This window comes from Uranotaenia lowii, chromosome 3 (genome assembly GCF_029784155.1).
Source record: "Uranotaenia lowii strain MFRU-FL chromosome 3, ASM2978415v1, whole genome shotgun sequence".
In the NCBI taxonomy this organism is placed as follows: domain Eukaryota; kingdom Metazoa; phylum Arthropoda; class Insecta; order Diptera; family Culicidae; genus Uranotaenia; species Uranotaenia lowii.
In genome coordinates, this window is record NC_073693.1 from 214,697,317 (window position 1) to 214,718,153 (window position 20,837).

At 37.0% G+C, this 20,837-nt stretch overlaps 1 protein-coding gene across 1 annotated transcript in view; it reads right to left on the minus strand.

Moving 5' to 3' along the window:
* Positions 1 to 388: 388 nt before the first annotated feature.
* Positions 389 to 20,837, minus strand: part of LOC129758595 (fructose-bisphosphate aldolase-like) — a 106,242-nt gene continuing 85,793 nt past the window's right edge. Inside the window, exon 6 of the mRNA XM_055756142.1 lies at positions 389 to 1,239. Coding sequence (XP_055612117.1) covers positions 1,147 to 1,239 — 93 coding nt within the window. The 3' untranslated portion in view covers positions 389 to 1,146. The remainder of the gene's footprint in view (positions 1,240 to 20,837) is intronic.

Sequence of the window (20,837 nt, forward strand, 5' to 3'; positions counted from 1 at the left end):
GCTCAACTCCGACTTTCGCCTTTCTCCGATCTTCTACCATCCTCTCAATTTTATCCGACATCCGAGAGTACCATGGCTTGTCGTGATGAAGGCATTCTTGATTCCACTTCACTGTTCTTTGACTTTTCCGTCTGTCGGCAGCTCCGAGGCTCGGGATTCAAGCTGTTCAACGTATGCCCTTTTCACCTCTGGATTCTCCAAGCGGCGGATGTCGTATCGATACCTGACTTTTTCCTCGCACCGTTGGGCACGTGCAACTCTCAGGCTCGGAGCCAATAATTGTGTCGAAGTCGCCTGGGAAGATTTCGAATTGTATATAACAACTAGTCAAAGGGATAAAAATGGGCACAGCACGGAAGTTTTTTCGGATAACTAATCACCAATATAATTTCAAATCATTACCGTTTACTTTTTTTTCATAAGTTTATTGACTGTTTACTCGGTAACAACCAGTGCGGTGGCTTAAAATAGTTCAAACTTAAGATAGGAAAATTCAACTAAAAACTAGTAATCGCACATCCATTGACACGGATATTGGATTTGATTTGTAAAGTGAATTCTCGAGTTGATGTTGTTGTTTTGAAAATTCAATTGAAGATCCTGGTTGACTGAAACAAATTTTCATGCTGACTATTTTTATTTTTCCAAACAAAACAGATCCTTGTTATCCTAAGCACACTTATCTGGAATAAGCATTCGAAATACTCCATCATTTAACAATTTCTTTTTCTCTATTTTATAATTTCAACTACAGCTATAATTTGTGATGCGATCGATTCTTTCAATGTCATTCTTGGATCCGGGGCCTTTTACACCCCGTACACGATCAAGATGTTGTTTGCGTCCTGACTTGCATATGATTCAATAGTACTCTAACAATCATTATTGATTTTATTCTTTGTGTTTTTTTTCAAATTTATATATGCTGAGGTTAGTATCGGTCAGTTCTGGCCCTAGAGCGTCCACCCGGTTCGGAATCGAACCATTCTAGGTCTTTCCATAGGCCAGCGATCCCGCGGTATAATTTGTAGCTGTAACATTACTAGGACGCGTACATGCAACTCTATTTTTTTGGTTTTGCGTCTTCTCTTTGAGTGGATTTTGTGGGGTTGTTGTGTGATACTTAATATTTGTGAGTGCAGTCGCTTAATAGGCGTGGTTAGCGACGAATAAGCTTCCGGCTCCAGCGGCACCGACGACGCCACCACCGTACTTGCCCAGGGAAGCCTCACCGTTGGCCTGTGAAGAAAATGGAGAAAAAGAGTATTTATTAGTTTAATGTAAAGATTTTGGAAGGATTTAATTTCAACATGGAAGAATCTGCATGACACGACATTCAAAAAAATATTGTTTACCCATTCACTTGAAATTTGAAATTTAAATTACCACTTGGAAACAACAGCTTAATTTACGTTGAAAAGCCACTTGCATGCTTCCATACAAATTTATTCATATTTCGTTTGGTTTGAATAAAACTGCATAATTTACCGAGCGCCCTCTCATTAAATCTCATCTTTCCAAGCTGGACTTTCACTCAACGATGCATCCCGACGAAGACGACGACCGTCGCAAAGATGACAGCAGCCTTCCGACGACACGGGACGGCACAGAAGGATGAATACCAGTATAAATTATATGGCGTGCTGCTATACATCAGGCTCCCTTGCAAAAAGATTGGTGCCGTAAAGTTGTTTTGATCCGCTTTTTCTGTCTCCAGGGGGAATGGAAGTAAACCTCAAATTCCCATCCAATAAGCCACCCATCCGCCTACGTCCATGCCCATTCATTCGGGAGAAGTAGATTCGAGAGACGTCCAGCTTGCTTACCCACATACAGGACATAGAGAAGGTGCGTGTTTGTGACTTGAATGTGAAATCACATTTGAAAATTGAGTTCGCAAAGTTGCCGGTTGGAGGGAAAAGTTTTCCTGGACAGCGCTCGATTGAGGTAGCCAACATTCGAAAAGTGTTCCCCGAATGTGTAAAGTTGAAAGAAAACACCCCCGCCCTGGAGCTGGAGCCATCATTCAGAGGGTGTCGGTGCCACCAAGTTTCTAATTACATCAGCCAGCTTGAATGGGGGATGGATTGCGGGGGAGTGCGTTTGCTAGGAAGCTTCCATACATGTGGAGTAGATTGAACGCATTCAAGGTCGTCAATGCGGAATGGAATGTCGGTAGCTACATAGAGGTATGTTTCTATTCTGGGGTTGCAGTTGTCCGTGTCCTGGCATGTATCGTAACCAGGCAGGGAATCCGGCTGCGTTTAAACGACGAAAACAACGCCATCAATCTTGTCCGGATGGAAAGACGAAGCTTACGGGATAGGATCCAAGCCGGGAGAAGATGCTTGTCCGCGCCGGATGTTTATGACGGAACATGCTGTGAGGTACGAATAAAATATGAATGTATGTGTGAAACGTCGGACACAAATTTGTCGAAGGATTTTGGCAGATAGGATTTTCGGGAAGAGGTAGAAAGTATTTTTGGGATGCACGTAAAAGTATTAAAAACTTTGAAGCATTTTGGTTAGTAGACAGAGAGTGCCTACAATAAAGGGTGTTCGGATCAAAAAGTGGTCCATTTAAATTCCCCTGTTTTCTCATTCATACGAAAACCTACTTCTAATTAGATTTTGACATTTGATCTTTAGTTATCGAAATGGCGTCCAAGCAAGAGAAGTTACCAATAAAAAATGAAAACATGCGTCGTGAAAATCCAAACTACAAAGTGAAATGATGTGGCACAGAGATCTCAGATTAATAAGGCTGCTGCTAGAAAAAAAAGTTTCTGATTCGTCATCCGGTACAAAGAACGATTGGCACAAGGAGCACAAATTGATAAGGCTGCTGCTAGGAAAACAAAATGATTCTGATTCGTCCTTTGGTAGGAAGACGAATTGGCACAGGGAGCGCAGATTTATAAGGCTGCTGCTAGGCAAAAAAAATGTTTCCGATTCGTCCTCCGGTAGGAAGACGGATTGGCACAGGGAGCGCATATTTATAAGGCTGCTGCTAGGATAACAAAATGTTTCTGATTCGGCCTGCGGTAGAAAGGCGGTTTGGCACAGGGTGCGCCAATTTATAAAGCTGCTTCTAGAATTTGTTTTCATGATTTGGCCTTCAGTAGAGATACGGATTGGCACGGAGAGCGCAGATTTATTTGGCAGCTGTAAGGAAAAAATATGTTTCTGATTTGGAATTCGGTAGAAAGACGGATTGGCACAGAGAGCGCAGGTTTATAAGGCTGCCGCTAGAAAAAAGTTTTTGATTCGGCATCCGGTAAGAAGAAAAATTGGCACAGAGAGCGCAGATTTATAAGGCTGCTGCTAGGAGAACAAAATAATTCGTATTGGCACAGGGAACGCAGATTCATAAGGCTGCTGCTGGGAAAAAAAGTGTCTGATACGGCCTCTGATAGAAAGAAGGAGGGGCATAGGGACCGCAGATTTATAAGGCTGCTGCTAGGAAAACAAAATGTCTCTGGTCTCTGGTGCCTCCGGTAAAAAGACAGTTCGACTAAGGAAGCGTAGAATTATAAGGCTACTATTAGGAAAAAAAAAGTTTCTGATTCGGACTCCGGTAGAAAGACGGATTGGCTCAGGGACCGCAGATTTATAAGGCTACTTTTAAGAAAACAAACTGTTTCTGATTCAGCCTCCGGTAAAAAGATAAATTGGCACAGGGAGCGCAGATTTATTAGGCTGCAGCTAGGAAAAAAAGTTTCTGATTTGGCTTCCAGTAGAAAGACGGATTGACACATGGAGCGCAAATTTATGAGGATGCTGTTAGGAAAACAAAAAGTTTCTGATTCGGCCTCCGTTAGAAAGACGGATTGGCACAGGGAGCGCAGATTTATAAGGCTACTGTTAGAAAAAAAGGTTCTGATATGGCCTCGGATTAAAAGACCGATTGGCACAGGGACCGCAGATTTATAAGGCTACTTCTAAGAAAACAAAATGTTTCTGATTCAGCCTCCGGTAGAAAGACGAATTGGCGCAGTGAGCGCAGATTTGTAAGGCTGCTGCTTGGAAAAAAAGTTTTTGATTTGACCTCCGGTAGAAAGAAGGGAGCGCAAATTTATTAGGCTGCTGCTCGGAAACAAAATGTTTCTGATTCGGCCTAGCGTAAAAAGACGAATTGGCACAGGGGCGCAGTTTTATAAGGGAAAAAAAGTTTCCGATTCGGCCTCCGGTGGAAAGAAGGATTGGCACAGGGAGCGCAGATTTATAAGGCTGCTGTGAAAAAAAGTTTCGGATTCAGTCTCTGGTAGATAGACGGATTGGCAAATGGAGCGCAGATTCATAAGGCTACTGTTAGGAAACAAAAGTTTCTGATTCGGCAATTGGTAGAAAAAAAGGATTGGCACAAGGAATGCAGATTTATAAGGCTGCTGGGTTAACAAAATGTTTCTTATTCGGCCTCCGGTAGAAACACGGATTGGAACTGAGAGCACCAGATTTTTGAAGCTGCTGCTAGGAAAAAATTGTTTCTGATTCGGCCTCCGGTAGAAAGAACGATTGGTCCATGGAGCGTAGATTCATAAGGCTGCTGCTTGGAAAAATTTGTTTCTGAATCGGCCTCCAGCAGAAAGACGGATTGGCACAGGGAGCGCAGATTTGTAAAGCTGCTGCTAGGGAAATTTTATTTCTGATCTAGAAGGACGGATTGGCACAGGGAGCGCAAATTTATAAGGCTGCTGCTAGGAAAACAAAATGGTTGTGATTCGGCCTCTGATAGAAAGAAGGATTGGCACAGGGAGCGCAGATTTATAAGGCTGCTGTTAAAAAAAACTTGCTGATTCGACCTCCGGTAGAAAGACGGATTGGCACATTGGCACAAGGAGCGCAGATTTCCAAGGCTACTGCTAGGAAAACATAGTTTCTGATTTGGCCTCCGGTGGAAAGACGGATTGGCACAGGGAGTGCAGATTGAGGAAGAATGACCTTAACGGGTTAGACTCCTATCAAAAAGAAAAAAAAAGAGTGCAGATTTATAAGGCTGCTGCCAGGAATAATTTTTTTCAGCCTCCGGTAGAAAGAAGGATTGACTGTGCGCAGATTCATGAGACTGCTGTTTTTAAAAATGTGTGATTTGGCCTCCGGTAGAAAGACAGATTGGCACAGGGAGTGCAGATATATAAGGCTGCTGCAAGGAAAACAAAATGATTCTGATTCGGCTTCCGGTGGGAAAAACGGATTGGCTTCAAAAGTACAGATTTTTAAGGATGCTGCTGATTATTTGTTTTGATTTGGCCTTCCGTTGAGAAAAGACGGATTGGATTACTAAGTGCCAACTTTTAAGTCTGCTGCTGCTGATTGTTTGGATAAGGTAACTGTTCAAAATCTCCTGTCACGCGTCTAACGAAAGACTCGCCATCACTGGAATCAGAACAGAGTGTTTTTTGATTTTTTGATTTTTTGATTTTTCTTTTGACTGTGGAAGTATGTAGTTGAATAAAATTCTAAAATCCGAAAAGATCATCAAATATAATTCGAAACATAGAAATGCGTCTGGCATCATGAATTCAAAATCGACCAATAAGTTTCTTATACCCATTTGGCTCAGAGATCCTCAATTGTGTTGATAAAGTCTTCTGAAATACCAGATTTTTCATGAAAAGAAGCACAGACCTTTTTGTAGATGCCACCAGGGTTCGATTTTGACACAGTTTTTTTTTTATAAACAATATAACTTAAAATTTTCCGCTTTTACATTACCAATATATTTCAGACCAACATCATCAATGGGTTTAAATTTCTCACATGTTTATAAAACCTAACAAGAAAACACATAAAAAAAACTTCATAAAATAAAAAAAAACATAATAAAAAAATTAATTAAAAATAACAAAAATTACAAATTTGAAAACAAAATTAGACATTTTTACAAATGTTTCCACATTACCCGGATTTATCCCGACTTGCCCGGATATTTGACACAAAATTTAAGGAAAGTCCAGTCCGACCCGATTTGCCGGATTTCGTTGGACTAAGCCTGGATTTTCTCTCAATTTATTCTCTTTATTTGTTAAATCTAACAAAAAACTTAAGTTGAGTTGTTATAATTTTTCATTTTTACGTTCTGAAAGGATTTTTAGATGGCAAGTTTTATCCAAATTATCATGACTTTTGTTTAGGAAACCCAAAATAAGGTTTGAAATCTGCGGACGTGATTTGATGAAAAAAAAAAAATTTCAAGTGATTTCTTGATCTTGATTTTAACTGAATATTTCCATGGTTTTGACCAAATTTGCCCGTATATTGCCCGGATTTTGGGTTAAACATTTGGAAATGCTACGATTTATCCAGGTTTTAATGAACCTATAAATTGTCAGAAATTGACGAATAATGGCCTTTATGACAGAACATTCGGGTTATTTTGAACTAGATGAGGCAAATTGAAATTCGCTGCAGCATTTTTTCAGCATTTTTTTCACTTTTCGACAACAAACTGAGCAGTTTCTGAAAGAGTTGTAATCATTTGTTCTAAATATTTATGCTGAAATCAACAAAACTATTAGGGGGAAGTGTTCCTAAATGCGCATGTTAGGTAATATGCGCATACAGCCGATTGACGATATGGCTAGAGATTCATCATATCTAATCAGTGCAGTTTGAGGGTAGTACGCTTTTAACACATGGCATGAAAAAATTAAATTGTTATATAAAGTCAAAAAAATTTAAAAATTCAAACAAGATTTTTGTCAGTTTTGATATAATATATTGAATTTTAAATATCGTGCGTACAGATTCTGTGAACAAAAATTTTAATGGTTTTTCTTTCTTATTCATCTGGAAATCGGAAATTCAACAAATTGAAGCTTTTGGCAAAGTTGTAGATGATAAGATATTGGAATGCGAGACAGGTTCTGAATGCCCATATCAAGGCAGGTTAAATGCCTATATCAAGAAAAATAGACTATTCTTATAAATTTTTTACTTCCTATCATTTAAACATTAAATCTACGCTCAAATCACGATCTTACAGCGAAAAAGGAAGAACTTCATACTGATCCGATAAAAATACAATATGAACAAAATATTACCACGAAATATGGCCATATGGCATACTTAACTATGTTTCATGCAAAAGAACTAGTAATGTAAAAAATTTCACCAAAATTTCAGCCTTGACGTATGCCTAACATCCGTTTCTACCATTTGCAATTAAATAATTTCAAAATTTTGCGAGTGTAAATGAAATATAGCTTAAAACATAAATATGCGCATTTAGCCCGCCGGTTTCGGAAATCGGCTATTTTGACTTCTTTTATTATAAAATTATTTTCACAAAAACTGTAAAAGATTTTAACAGAAAAATTGCTCTTACGTATAGAAAACAGATGTCCGCTCATGTGCATATAGTTTTCAGGCTCCTATCTATCGGAATATGGGAGAAAATGAGTGTTTTCCTTAATATGCGCATATAACCCGCCTCTCCCCTATGCTTTGTATAAGGCTTGCTCATCTTGATGAAATTTGCAAACCTATTCAATGGAAAACTTTCTCAAAGACCTAAAAAAAAGATAACATAATTAACATTTTCAAGAAACAAAATTTGCTATCCACTAACTAGTCAGTGATTTAGTCAGACGAATTTGACATTTGAGCGATATTTTTCTTAATTTTTTTTGTGTTTTCCAGCCCTGGAATTTGACAAACTAATAAATAAAAAAAGTTGAGATAAAATCGCTAAATTTTGGCAACATGAGGTGTTTGATCGTGTTGCCAAAAATCAAACGGAGTCTGTTTATACTAAGCTTGCGTTTTTCAAAGATCCGGTCCGGCTCGGTTTCCAGGATTTTGTGGAGAAAAACCCGGATTCGTTGACTTCATTTGCAAACTCAACAAAACAAGAATAGGTGTGGTTCCTTTTTATTTTGATTTTCACGTTTTTTTTTTATTTTTTCTTGTCTAAAAAGGATTTTTTCTGAACAAATTTAATCAAAATTATCATAGGAAAAATGTGGTATCCTAAGTATACACAAAATGTTTTACAACTGTCAAATACCCTGCCCCGAATAATTTACTGGAGGACTTTTTTGTTCAGTCAACACAACAATACTCTGGGCACAATATGGCTAAATTTTTATTTTTGACTTCGAGCATGTCTTAAAATGTAAGATAGTTTACTGATGTTAGCTAATCAAATCTTAGAACAACCAAAATCTTAACCGAAAATCAAAATTTTCGTCAATAGTTTGATGAAAAGTTAGTATTCCAAAACCTTTTATCACAAAAATAAATCCCAAATTTCACCAAACATCAACAACCAACTGATGCGGCCTGAATATTCATTGGCATCGAAGATTAAGCTCGGCAACAATTTATTCGGATTCAGAAGTTTGAAATGTCAAAATTTGCAACCCATACCGAAGAACGAAACAGGAAACAATGTGGGATCGATCCCGAAGGAACTTCTCATCTCGATCATCATCATCATCGAAGTCGTTGAATGCAATTAAAATTCTAATCGCTTCCTTGCTTGGCTGCTGGTTGACGATTCTCGAACTTTCCACCGGATTTGGGATGGGTGGTAATTCGAGTGATACCTAGGCGGCCGGTAGAGTTGGTCTTGGATTGTTGAGGACACTATTATTTAAATTTTAATATTTGAAAAAAAAAACAACTGTTTGAAGTCGTAACTTAAAGAAATGTTTAAAAAAAATTGGATATTTGTTTGTAGAAATTTTTGCTAATCGATAGTTAAAAACTTTTAAAAAAGTGCCCACCCTAACCGAGGAACTCTCAATCAACGGGGAAGTAAGCTTCATCAGTCAGGCAATCCGCTTTCGGCTTCAGTTTATCACCCACACCGGTTTCGGGATGGAGCCGAGTAAATTGGTATGCATTGCGAGATCTCGCAGCAGGAGCGTGATTTGCATCCACAAATCATCGCCGGCTTCCCTCCCGCGCGTAAGTAGAGAGTCGCCTGGAATCGGTGACGTCTGGAATGAATTCGCGTTTGCCAGGGTGCATCCGAGATTTTGCCAATATCCAATCACGACATGCATAAATACATAGTGAACCCAATAATGTACCTTCAGCCAGGAATGAAAAGGGAAGTGACCTGGATTTAACCGATACCGATAGCTGGTGCTGGTGGACAGATTTGTGTTGATTCATCACGAGATTCACCAGCTTGGAAGATGATTGAGAAGGTTTCTTGCATCAAACTCAGTTCCCAGTAAATCACATATTCTTGTGGTGGAACCAGGTGAATGGTTCTAAATTGAGATTTGCCATAAGCTTAACAAAGTCAACAGTTTTGATTCCGAATAGAAATGGAATAATTACTTATTAGAGAAAGGCGTCATGACTCTCATGATTCTGCTTAATGAAGAGAGAAGGATGACACAGTTTTTCTAAACTAGTGAAAAGTTTACTAACCAGGAGATCTCTTTATAAATTCTAAACCAGCATATTTCTGTAATCTTTCTATGCTCTGAGCTATAAAGCTGTGCACATCCATAAAGGTTCTTTTAAAATTTAAATTACAGATGCACAATGTTTGTCCACATTTTGATCAAACCCGAAGTACCGTAGATTTTAACAGTAGTTAATCTATGCATTGATATGTACATAAATATGGAAATTAAATAAGGCACTTTTATTTGAATCTCCTCAAAAAAAAATCAGACTCTACTCCAATAATGACCATCCTTGGAGGTGGAATTATTGGCATAAGTTTCAAAGCCGGACAGATACTAACAAGTTTTCTCGTCGCTGGCTTTGTCCCAACAGTGCAACAGCATTGTATGTGTCTGAAAGAAACCAAATAAAACATATCCCATATCCTAAGGCAGGATAAAGCTCGCCAGCAGAGATATTGGCCCTTTTCTGCACTGCGCGTGAGGTGACGATAGTAGAGTCAAAACTTTAAAAAAACATTTATTGTTTTCAAACCCCGGCAAACAACCACCGCGCCGGATAACTGTGCGTGTGAGTGTAAACCGGCAATGGAAAACATCTTCTCGTTTCTCATCAAAATTCCGTTCACATCTCATTCCCATTCCCATTCCCATTCCCATTCCCATTCCCATTCCCATTCCCATTCCCATTCCCATTCCCATTCCCATTCCCATTCCCATTCCCATTCCCATTCCCATTCCCATTCCCATTCCCATTCCCATTCCCATTCCCATTCCCATTCCCATTCCCATTCCCATTCCCATTCCCATTCCCATTCCCATTCCCATTCCCATTCCCATTCCCATTCCCATTCCCATTCCCATTCCCATTCCCATTCCCATTCCCATTCCCATTCCCATTCCCATTCCCATTCCCATTCCCATTCCCATTCCCATTCCCATTCCCATTCCCATTCCCATTCCCATTCCCATTCCCATTCCCATTCCCATTCCCATTCCCATTCCCATTCCCATTCCCATTCCCATTCCCATTCCCATTCCCATTCCCATTCCCATTCCCATTCCCATTCCCATTCCCATTCCCATTCCCATTCCCATTCCCATTCCCATTCCCATTCCCATTCCCATTCCCATTCCCATTCCCATTCCCATTCCCATTCCCATTCCCATTCCCATTCCCATTCCCATTCCCATTCCCATTCCCATTCCCATTCCCATTTCCTTTCCCATTCCCTTTCCGATTCTTATCCCCATTCCCCTTCCCATTCCCATCTCATTTCTCATCAAAGAAAACGGGGAGCGAAAAAAAAACCCACCGGCCAAACGGCAGACGGCCAACGCAGTGCGTTGTTTTGATGATCGTGCGTGTACTATTCACGACAATAAACCTTCATTTGCTAACTGACTCAATTGGTGCACTGGTTGAATTGGCAGATTGACAAGTCGAAATAGGAATATTGCGTTGGGTTCGATTCTCACTTAATTTTTTTTTTTATTTTGGGATAAATTATTCAATCATGGAGAAATAAGACGATTGTTGTTCTAAATATTTAAGCTGGTTATACCAATCATCAAAACGTAGTAGATTTAATTATACAATATAATATTTAACTATACAATATAATAAACTCAACTACAAACTGATGATTGACCTCACGAAATCAACTATAAATAAAATGATGGATTCGACTATAATGATAAAATTGATTCAATTTTTAATATGGTACAACTACAAATGTTTGATTGATTTGGCATTCAACTATAAATATAATAGATTCAGCTATACATTTCTGATTGACCTGTAACATCTAACTATAAATATGATATATTCAAGTGTTGTGGTATTATTGATTTAACTGCTAATATGATAGATTTAACTACAAATGTATGATTGATTCTAGGTATTGAACTATAAATACAGTAAACTCAACAATATTTTTATGATTAATTGTGTGATACTTGAACAAACACATACATATCCTAAAACAACAGGTATTTATATAATTTAAGCTAGTTCACCTTAACCAACAAGCATCTGGTGTTCACCAATGGCAAAAACAGAAGGTAATAAAGGTATAATTGAAAAGCATGCATTTGCTTGTTTTAATAAACTTGTGACCAAATTTTCCCCGCTTTAGATCAATTAAAGCCAGTTGCGGCAGCAACTTAATCGTTGGACATCCCGGTTGGGTGGCACCCAGCGATGGAAAAAAATCGCTTCTAGCGATAATTGAATACATACAAACCTCGTCTACGATGCATTGACATCGTTGCCTGTCGACGACACTCACATACTCCTCTCACAATTGCAAACAGACCTCTGTGAGAAACGAGTTACGAGTATCTCAAAATAGCACCATCTAAATACTATCCGTGTTGGTTCAGACTTTACGCTCTCCTTCTTACCATATTTCTCTTGTAGTGTGCGCTGACCACAAGATGTGGATCTCAAAGTGCACAACTGGGTATAAAGAGTTTATCGGAAAATGTACATCTGACGAACAGAAGCGATCCTATCATAATCATTTCGTCAAAGATGATGATTTTCTTACTAACAAGCAGGGATGCCTAGAGCGACATTCATCAGTACGAAAACGACTGTCAAAATGGTCAGATTTTAACTTGCGACACATCAATAGAAAGCTCTGTACATGATGGGAATTTATGGGAAAAGTGGTTCGGAGCCATCTGGTCCTGGTCACGGCCAATCTGGCCGGTTCCGAAATCCGAAAAATCAAAATGATCAGATTTTAACTTGCGACACTTGATTAGAAAGCTTTTGACCTGTACATAATGAGAATTGATAGGAAAAGTGGTACGGGGCCATCTGGTCCTGGCCACGGCAAATCTGGCCAGTTCCGGAATCCGATAAATCAGAACGATCAGATTTTAACTTGCGACACATCAATTGAAAGCTTTTGCCCTGCAAATGATGGGAATTGATAGGAAAAGTTGTTCGGAGCCATCTGGTTCTGGCCACGGCCAATCTGGCCGGTTCCGGAATCCAAAAAATCAAAATGAACAGATTTAACTTGCGACACATCAATAGGAAGCTCTTGCTCTGTACATGATGGGAATTTATGGGAAAAGTGGTTCGGGCCATCTGGGCCTGGCCACGGCCAATCTGGCCGGTTCCGGAATCCGAAAAATCAAAATGATCAGATTTTAAATTGCGACACATCAATAGAAAGCTCTTAACCTGTACATGATGGGAATTGATAGGAAAAGTTGTTCTGGGCCATCTGGTCCTGGCCACGACCAATCTGGCCGGTTCCGGAATCCAAAAAATCTTAATGATCAGATTTTAACTTGCGACACATGAATAGAAAGCTCTTGAGTTTTGCATGGTTAATATATATATGGTAATATATGGTAAACCTGCCTGCGAAGTCTGATGAAACTACAGCTTAGCGTTTTTACACTCGTATGCACTTTCGGAAGACTATAAATGTTTCAATGTATTTTATTAACTTCCCACAAATTTATCTAAAATCAATCAAAATTGAGGCAGAATGCCTGCCAGACCACGTGGTTTTCGCTCAAATTTAGAATGCTTGAGAAAAGTTTATGGTTCCCAAATTACAATAAGAATGCATAATTATACTAAATTTCGTCCTTTTCCAAGTTTAAAAGGTGCACCAATAATTGATTCGAAAAATTCAAGAAATTGAATTTCGTTGCCTACATGAAAGCGTTTTACCTAAAAGGATATAAAAAAGTGTATTTTGAAAAGCGAAATTTTCGATAAGTTTTGCAATAGTAAATGATTTTTTTTCCAAAATATATAAAGTTTATTAAAACACAATGAACATGTTATAAAACATTTGATGTTTCAATTTTTACTTTCCATATAATCATTGTTCCATTTCTATTCATGTGTCGTAAGTTAAATTCTGATCATTTTGATTTTTCTGATTCCGGGACCGGCCAGATTGACCGTGGCCAAGCCCAGATGGCTCCGAACCACTTTCGCTATCAATTCCTATCATGTACAGGTTAAGAGCTTTCTATTGATGTGTCGCAAATAAAAATCTGATCATTTTGATTTTTCGGATTCCGGAACCGGCCAGTTTGGCCGTGGCCAGGACCAGATGGCCCCGAACTACTTTCGCTATCAATTCCCATCATGTACAGGTCAAGAGCTTTCTATTGATGTGTCGCAAGTAAAAATCTGATCATTTTGATTTTTCGGATTACGGAACCGGCCAGTTTGGCCGTGGCCAGGACAAGATGGCCCCGAACCACTTTTCCTATCAATTCCCATCATGTACAGGTCAAGAGCTTTCAATTGATGTGTCGCAAGTTGAAATCTGATTATTTTGATTTTTCATATTCCGGGACCGGCCAGATTTGCCGTGGCCAGGACCAGATGGCCCCGAACCACTTTCGCTATCAATTTCCATCATGTTCAGGTTAAGAGCTTTCTATTTATGTGTCGCAAGTTGAAATCTGATCATTTTTATTTTTCGGATTCCGGAACCGGCCAGATTGGCCGTGGCCAGGACCAGATGGCCCCGAACCACTTTTCCTATCCATTCCCATCATGTACAGGTCAAGAGCTTTCTATTCATGTGTCGCATCATGACATTTTTTTTAAATTTTTCCATGACAGTCACGGAATCAAAAATTCAAAAATGTCATTCCGATAGTCAGAGGACCAACAGAATCTTCGACTGTCACAAGTCAAAAATGTTATCGACACTCATTCTCCGTGCAGCATTTCAGCTTGCGATTTGAGTACACATCGAGCAAAGAAAGTTACTCACTTGTCAGAGCTATATGTTGTCTAACAATGTATTCGTTATCTCCGAGTGACAACCGTACCAACATTTTGTTATGGATTGAGAGGAACCAAGTTTGTTCGCTACTTGTACAGATCGCGAAGTGTACAGTTCAGGATAAAACCTTTATCGCATCATATTCATTTCATTTCCATCGCTGGTGGCACCAAATTGGCGTTTCATCGGAAAGCAGAAATGGCTAGATCATGGGTGGCCAACGTTTGGCGCTAGCGGGCCAAATTTGAGAAATGAGATTTTTTTGCGGCCCAAAAAAATTTTAAGCAAATTTTTTTTTATTAATATTTTATTTAAATATTTTTTTCATTAAAATTATGAAATCACATTCATAAAATGTTAAATTATCCTAGATTTTAAAAAGCCCAATGGTATTTTTATTAGATTATTCCAATGTATGCTTAAAATATCAGAGTAGATATGCAGAAAAATTTATAAACAAAACAAATCTTTTTTTTCTGAAAAAAATATTTTTTGGAAAATCGATATACATCCTAGAAATTTTGTAATCTAACAACATCCTCCAGCTCTCAATTAGCTATGATTAGTTAAAAAAATTTATACAGTTTATTGAGCAATAGCAAAAATTATGTTTAAACTTTGATGAGCTCTAAATTTGTTCGTTTCAATCCTATTTGAATGTCAAAAAATTCGCCTGAAATTCTAGTGATTTGCTTTGAAACGATTGTACAGTTGTGAAACCTGTGGGTGCTTACCGTTAAAATCATTAGATAAAAAACTTGTGATTCAAACTGTCCTCCTCATTCTCAGAATTTAACGGTACCACACTTTTTTCCTGTAAATATATTTTAGCACAATAAAAACATTGACGAACTTCAAGCTATTCCACGATCTCAAATAACCAATATAAAGCCCGAAATGTTGGCCAATTGTATCCAGAATGCCTGCGAAAAAGCTACTTTTTGCTTATCAAAACGGGGTGGTCATCTAATCACCTTTGTATTCTAAATCTGGTTTGGAATAATAAGCAAAGAATATTCTGAAAAAGCTTATTTATTTTTGGAAAACGACTGAAAATTAGCTTACATTTTGATGGGGCATTCTGTATGTGTTATAAAACTCTTCCAGATGACTTTTTCCATCAACCCTATTAAACTTAACCAAGTCTTTAGACGAGAATTAATAAAATCGATATTAAACCAATTATGATTGTGACTTACGTAAAGTGTTTCAAATTATGTATATTGATGTAATTCGCTTAACAAGCAGTTTTCAAAAAATACAGCTAAAAAAACCTTAAGAACATGAGAAAACTGAAAGTGGATTTTTTTTTAATTATCATTTTGATAACCTTAGAAATTTTTGGTTCATGTGTTATTGGATTAAAAAAAGATGAGCAAAATGATTATGATCATTAAAAAATTATTGGCATCCTAGATTGGTTTTTTCTTTTGAAAAATTTGATCCTAAGTTAAGTAGAAAGAACGCAATATATTTATGCCCAAGGTTGCCGAAAAAAAATCTGTGTTTTTGAGAACAATGTTCTGACTATCTGTGGTTTAACCTGTGATAGTTTTCTACGATGCAATTTTCTTTAATTTAATTGAAAATTCATGATAAATCGATTTTTAAACATTAGTTGTGACGAATCTATACACATTACCAATCTTATCATACTTTTCAAATTCAAAGTTAGATAACTTAATTGTATTTTGACCAAAAAATTATAACCTTTCAAAACTCAAAAAATGTGTGAAATCTGTGAATTTTTCAAAATTCTGTGTTCTGTAACACAAACTCTGTGATGAAAAATAGCTCAAAATTCTGTAAAATTCCAGATTTTTCTGGGATTTTGGCAACTTTGGTGTGCGGTTCGCCGCTTACAAGAGTGTAGGCAAGGTTGCCAAAATCACAGAATATTCTACAATTTCACAGAATTTTGAACATATTTTCGTCACAGTATCTGTTTCGCAGAACGCAGAAATTTGAAGTTTTTCACATAAATCACCAATTTTTGAAATTTTGTACACATTTTAAAATTATTAAATTTCTATGTCCATAGTTACTATGGATTCCTGACCCAAATTCAAGGAAATGTTATAAAGTTAGTACTGTTTATGGATTTCTTTCATATTTTTTGTAAAAATAGGTATATTTGACATTTTTTTTCCAGTGAAAATCGTATAAACATCACAAAATCTTATCACAGACTTATCATTTGACAGGAGTCAAATCACAGAATATCAGATTTTTTTTTGTCAAAAACTAGGTTTTTTTTCGGCAACCTTGAGTGCGGGTTTCACAACTCTTTGTGAAGCTTTGCTCTTGCACTTATGAACGACACCTCAAGAGCAATATTGCCAAAAAAAGTCTGTGGTTTGGCAAAAAAATCTGGCTTTCTGTAATTGAACCCAAAACTTCTGTGACGGTATTCAGTAATGCTTTTTCCTTTATTTTTAATCAAAGGTCATGTCAAGATAATTATTTTTTTTACATTTTACTTAGTAATAATCAATTAATATTACTCATTTTATCATATTTTTTTAAATTCAAGAATAATTATTCAAAATTTATATTGAGATAAAATATTGGAAATTTTTGAATATTTTTAAAATTCTATGTTCTGTGATGAAAATTGGCTCAAAATTCTATGAAAATTTAGATTTTTCTGTGAGTTCACATACCCCGTCTACATGTAGGATTAGGAAAGAAAAACAAAAAAAACGAATAATGTGTTATTTTAAGTTGTTTCTGTTAGGATATCTCAGATATTTATGGTATATTTTTTACAAAAACTTATAAAAATAAAGCTACAAATCAGTTGTATTTTTTTTAATTTACGAAAAATTGTTTGAATTGTGGAAAAACTACAATCGCAGAAGCACTGAAAGTAAAGATTCTTAGCCCCTGTGGCGAGATAACCTAAAAAAATGTGTTTTGATGAATAAAAATTCTGACTTTCTGTGATTTTACCCAAAATTCTGTGATGGTTTTCGGTGACGCTATTTCTCAAAGTTCAATTGAAAATTCCGGAAAAATGGGTCTTTTCAAAAGTTTACTTGAGCAAAATCTATGAACCTTACTAATCTTATCATATTTTTCAAATCTTAACTAAGAAATCTGAACTTTATATTATCAACCAAAATTCAAAATTCAAATTTCGGAAAAACGTACAGAATTTATAAAAATCTGTGAAATTCGTGAATTTTAGCAAAATTCTGTGTTCTGAGCAACAGATTATGATATTAAAATTTGCTCAAAATTCTGTGAAATTACAGATTTTTCTGTGATTTTGGCAACCTTGCCCTTTAATTTTTCAGCGCAAAAAAGCTTGGCTTTCAGAGGATTAACTGTATTTGTATTAATCCTTCCAAAAAGCTTACGTTGACGGAAAATATTGTTGTAAGTTATAAAAAAGCAGGCGATTGTCGTGATTTTACGAACCTCAATTCAGAGATTCACTGGGACACGTCTGTCGCTCACAAGAATAGATCAATGACTGACTTTGTTTTATTTGTTTGCCTAGTGTTGCCAAAATAGCAAACGTTGCCATCCATAGAAATTTATTTTGTTTTATTTATCTTCAGTGTTGTCAAATAAAATTATTATTTGATTTTATTTTTAATCAATTTGATTTATTTTCTGCATATCCTTCATGTAATCCCTACATTCTCTATTCTCTATTCTCTATTCTCAGTTAAAACTTTTTTCGCGTCGACTTTTGTTTTTTGTCGAAATTCATTTTCCAAATATCCTTAATTTTTATTCCATATTCCACATTTTTATTCTCCAACCTACAAATTTTATTTAATTTCTGCTTATCCATACTCTTCATCCCATCCGAAAAAATTCTTCACGAAAGCCTTCCCAATTTGTGCTTTTCCTGTCGCTCTGCCTTTGTTTACCAGAGCCGGAACAATCCGCAAAAAAAAACATTCTTAAGCCTAGTCCACACTCGGCAACTTGAACTGCGATTCTGGTTGCTGAGACTTGTTTATGTTTACATCTTGGTTGCTGAAGGTCTCCCATATCTGTCGGGAGACTTGAGACGAGACATCATCAAATGTAAACAAAAACAAAGTCTCAGCAACCGAAATCGCAGTCCGAGTTGCCTAGTGTGGACTAGGCTTTAGCAACATCTTTCAGAACTGTGCTTTTATTTGTCACTCTGTCTCTGTTTATCAGAGCCGGAATAATTCGATAGTATTCTTAGAAACAGCCTACCCAACCAGAAGGCTTATTCAAAACAAACAATCATCAGCAGTAGCCTTAAAAATCCAAATCAAATTAAAAAATCAGAAGCAGCAGCCTTAAAAATCTGTGCTTCAAACGCCAATACCGTCTTATTCCACTGGAAGACCAAATCAAAACAATCAGCAGCAGCCTTAAATATCTTCGCTTATTGTGCTTATTCTACCAACCACGCCATTGACGTGATTCTACGAACCTCATTTCAGAGATTCACTTGGACACATCTGTCGCTCACAAGAATAGATCAATGACTGACTTTGTTTTGTTTAGCTTTGTTCAACCGTTGGTAAAAATCGGTTTCAACTGGTTTCTGTCAATTGATACATGTTCAACGAGCCAATGTTTTGGTCGAAACTAGTCAGGTCGTTATTCAATGGAGCAAGTTGAAACTAATCGGAACCAATCCAGCTCGGCAGTAGGATTAGTTTCGACTTGGTACAAATCGGTTGAAGTCAATTGAAAAGAGACAGATGATCAACTGTCAATCCATATCTTCTTGTTTCGACCCGTTTCTACTAGACTTCTAGTCTGTTCAATGGAGTTAGGATTTTCAAGACCAACGAAGCGACTTTTTACTGCCTCCAAAATTACAAATCATTATTTGATCAAAATTTCAAAAAGCGAAATTTTGAAAAAAAAAACGAAGAATTTTTTTTAAAAATAGTGATTCAACAAGGAGTTAACAAATATTTTGACTTTGCTCTAATTCGTTAGTTTAATTCTCATTACATAACACTGAAGATGATCAATGTTTCGCGGGCCACAAATTCGCGTTCGCGGGCCAAATTTGGCCCATGGGCCTCAGTTTGACCACCAATGGGCTAAACAATTGCTAAACCATCGATGTGCTGATTGCTAACAAAATGATAATTTCATTGTTAATCTTGTTTGTGCTTTCAAATGATAACAAATAAACAAAATATGTATTAAACCAAAATATAAAAATTAATGAAAGAAAAATGCGGAAAAGCAACTCTAAATATATATTTGAACGCATCAAATAAATCATAGAAGTATTGATTCAATCATAAATACAGTTGAATCAACCATAGCACTGTAGTTGAATCTAAAATATGTAACGTTGAATGCCCAAAATCAATCAATAAATTATAGTTGAATTTATTATACTTATGATTAAATCAATCATACAATTGCAGTTGAATCTATTATATTTATAGTTAAATGTATAAAACTAATCACAAAAATATTTTGTAATATTCAATAAATACAGTTGGTCAAGAATCAATCATCAATAAAGTTGAATGTAGGCGGAATATTGTTGATGAAACTATACTTTTTTTTACCATGATCGGATGAAAATCCCATAAAATGTTCAGAGTTGGAGCCTAACGGCATTGACAATTTGCAACCTTTTCTTTGTGTGAAGATAAACACAAAAGCTTCCATCCAAAACCACTGTTAAAAAAATCTCAAAATCCTTGTTACATTGGTTACAAACAATCATAATCAAATTATTCAATTCAAAACAGTTCAACTCAATTCCGGACTGTGAGCGTTGAACTTTGCGCCTCAACCGCACTAGGCACTTAATCTATCTTCCTGATGAACGGAAATGGTTTTGCATTGAAACCGATGCACTCCATCACTTGATGTGCCCCCCAAACCTATAGAAGGGTACGTATCTGCATAGTTCAATACCCACAAGCCTCCCATAGTGCTTCCTGTAACTTTGTGGTTAGAAACGATTAGATTGATTACCTTCTGCACCACATCCCCCGACTTCTTCTTCCCTTTGATGGATATTGCTGGGTGAGGAACCTAATGCAAATCTGGTTGAATAATGCCGCCCTCCTTGTAAGTACCAACCTATGCCTTCGACCACAAACATCCAGAGTGTTCGATAGGAATATCAATTAACGCCACATCAATCCATCGATTCGGTCTAAATCTGCCCCCGTCTCAATATTAAGCTGGAAGGTGTGTATTTCAATAACCCATCACATCATCCCCGATATAGTATCCGGGAATTTGAATCCCCCGGAGGAAATGAATCATCTCGTCGCAGTCTCGGTCGTAGTGGTGGGAATTCATTGAACCCGGTTTGGGGGAGAAGTTGAATGATCTGTGCCAACTTATACAAATTGGCCGATTGGGTTTATCCAACATTCTTTCGATTTGATGCCGACGAGATGTTTGTAGGTCTAGATAACCAATAAACCACATTGAATCACATTAACGGAAGGGATGGCGATTTTTGATGTATTTTGAAATGCATCGGACTGCCGCCGAGCGAAATTGTGGAGGCGATTTTACTTGAAACTGTCGAATCAAGTCGAAGTTCGGTAAACAACCTTGAACAGTGGGTTACAAAGTTATTGTTTTTATTAAATTTTGGTCTTAATTTGTTTTATTTATAGAATGTAATATTAAAATTTTTATCATGCACAAGAGCTCAAAATTATAAATTTCCAAAAAAAATCATTTCAAATAAAGTAATT